This window comes from Buceros rhinoceros, unplaced genomic scaffold (genome assembly GCF_000710305.1).
Source record: "Buceros rhinoceros silvestris isolate BGI_N320 unplaced genomic scaffold, ASM71030v1 scaffold2529, whole genome shotgun sequence".
NCBI lineage: Eukaryota > Metazoa > Chordata > Aves > Bucerotiformes > Bucerotidae > Buceros > Buceros rhinoceros.
In genome coordinates this window covers 35218-36880 of record NW_010431911.1, presented here as the reverse complement: position 1 = coordinate 36880, position 1663 = coordinate 35218, and the positions used below count along the sequence as shown (strand labels likewise).

At 45.5% G+C, this 1663-nt stretch overlaps 1 protein-coding gene across 1 annotated transcript in view; it reads left to right on the top strand.

The window, feature by feature from the left end:
- Positions 1-103: 103 nt before the first annotated feature.
- RSPH9 (radial spoke head 9 homolog (Chlamydomonas)) overlaps positions 104-1663 on the top strand; it is an 18561-nt gene continuing 17001 nt past the window's right edge. The window contains exons 1-3 of the mRNA XM_010143554.1: positions 104-268; positions 826-955; positions 1494-1640. Coding sequence (XP_010141856.1) covers positions 116-268; positions 826-955; positions 1494-1640 — 430 coding nt within the window. The 5' untranslated portion in view covers positions 104-115. The remainder of the gene's footprint in view (positions 269-825; positions 956-1493; positions 1641-1663) is intronic.

The window sequence follows — 1663 nt, the reverse complement described above, 5'->3', positions numbered from 1 at the left end:
GAGGGCTGCTCAGCTCTCTTGGAGGGAGCTTCGCTGTGCCCTGAGGGGCCTGGCAAGGCAGTATCAAATCCTGGCTCGGGTCTGTGTCATGCTTGTCCCTGACAGCTTGAACTGCATGGATTGGAGCCTCCTGCCACCAGCCACCAAGGAGATGGTTGCACAGGCTGAGCAGCTGAAGGGCCGTTTCCAGGGGGATCCTTCTTTTGCATATGAGTACGCTGAGATAAGTGCAGAAGATGCTGAGAGATTGTTTGAAGATGGTAAGGAGGTAAATAGAGCAAAACACTTTTGAACTCTCTTTGCTACAGTTGTACCCTTCACACTGGACAGGTGGTAGCTCCTCCTCCTTGTTTGTAATAAGCAGCCTGAGCTTGTGCTCAGGCAGAATACATACAATTTCCTCTTTGCCATCATTGTGTAGCAACAGCTTCTTGACTGAACTCGCCTAGTCCTGGAGTTAGACACCACTCAGAAATATTCTTTCTCCTTTATGTTTATTGTGCACAATTGGTACAGATCCTCACTGCAGGCTGAAGTGTCTTTACATAGGAACTGCAGGTACCATTCTTTATAACTGAGTAAGTAGCTTTACTAAGAGGGAGGAAAGGATGGATGAAGGGAGGGACAGATAATTTTCTGGTGAATCTAGACTGTCTGCTCCTGCTTCTCTTCTTAAAAGAAGAATGTCTGATTTGTAGTCCTCCTCTTGGTGCCATTTGGCTCCAAGATGATGAGTCTGTTTTGGTTTCTCTTGTCACCTCGAGTTTATTTGCTGAAATGACAAGGAAAGCCCTGCCCTCAAAATTTGCCTATTTTTCTTTAAAGCCCTTGATCAAGGAGGAGATCCGCCTAGTAGCTACGATAGATCAGATAGACAGAGCAGTTGGTATCATCCCCCGGGGGGCATTTGTGAAGACACCTCTTGGGGCTGTGCGTGAAAACAGAAACTTTGAAGGTAAATTCTCATTGTCTTTATCTGGGTCCCCTGTACTTTCATCATAAAGGCTGAAAATTAAGATGACTTTCTTTAGCTGACATTTTGATTTCAGGTTTAATTTTTCCTGGGATAAGGTTAACAGGGAGGAGAGAATCCAGTGCCGCTAATGTTCAGGTGCATGGTTCAACTCTGGAAGGTGGGAGGAGAATCCTTAAACCCATAGTTTCATTTGTCTGTGTATAGCATATGTCAGTGTTTAGCAATTACAGCTGCAGCGAATTCTGCAGCTAGAGACAGGATGTAACCAAATGGGCCTGGAGAGTTGATCTCAACTCATGCCTGTTGCTTAAACGGCCATGACCATGCAGTTAGCATGGTCTGCAATGCACAGCACTGGGGATTGCTGCCATCCATTTCTGTCAAGTCTTTGGTGGTGTCTGGAGTCTGCTGGAGAAAGATTGTGATTCTGTCCTATGCTGTAGGCGTTACAGAAACAATATGATATTTGATGGTATCCTAGCTCACTGTACTGATGGTCACCAACGGCTGTTTGCAGGTCTTTCTTTGACGGACGCAAAAAAGTTAAGTTCCTATTTCCATTTTACTGAGCCTGTTAACCTGAAGAATAAAACCCTGCTGGAAAAGGCTGACCTGGACCCATCCACTGACTTTCTAGACTCTCTGGAGCATGATATCCCAAAAGGTAAAGGCAGCAGAAGCAAGAGA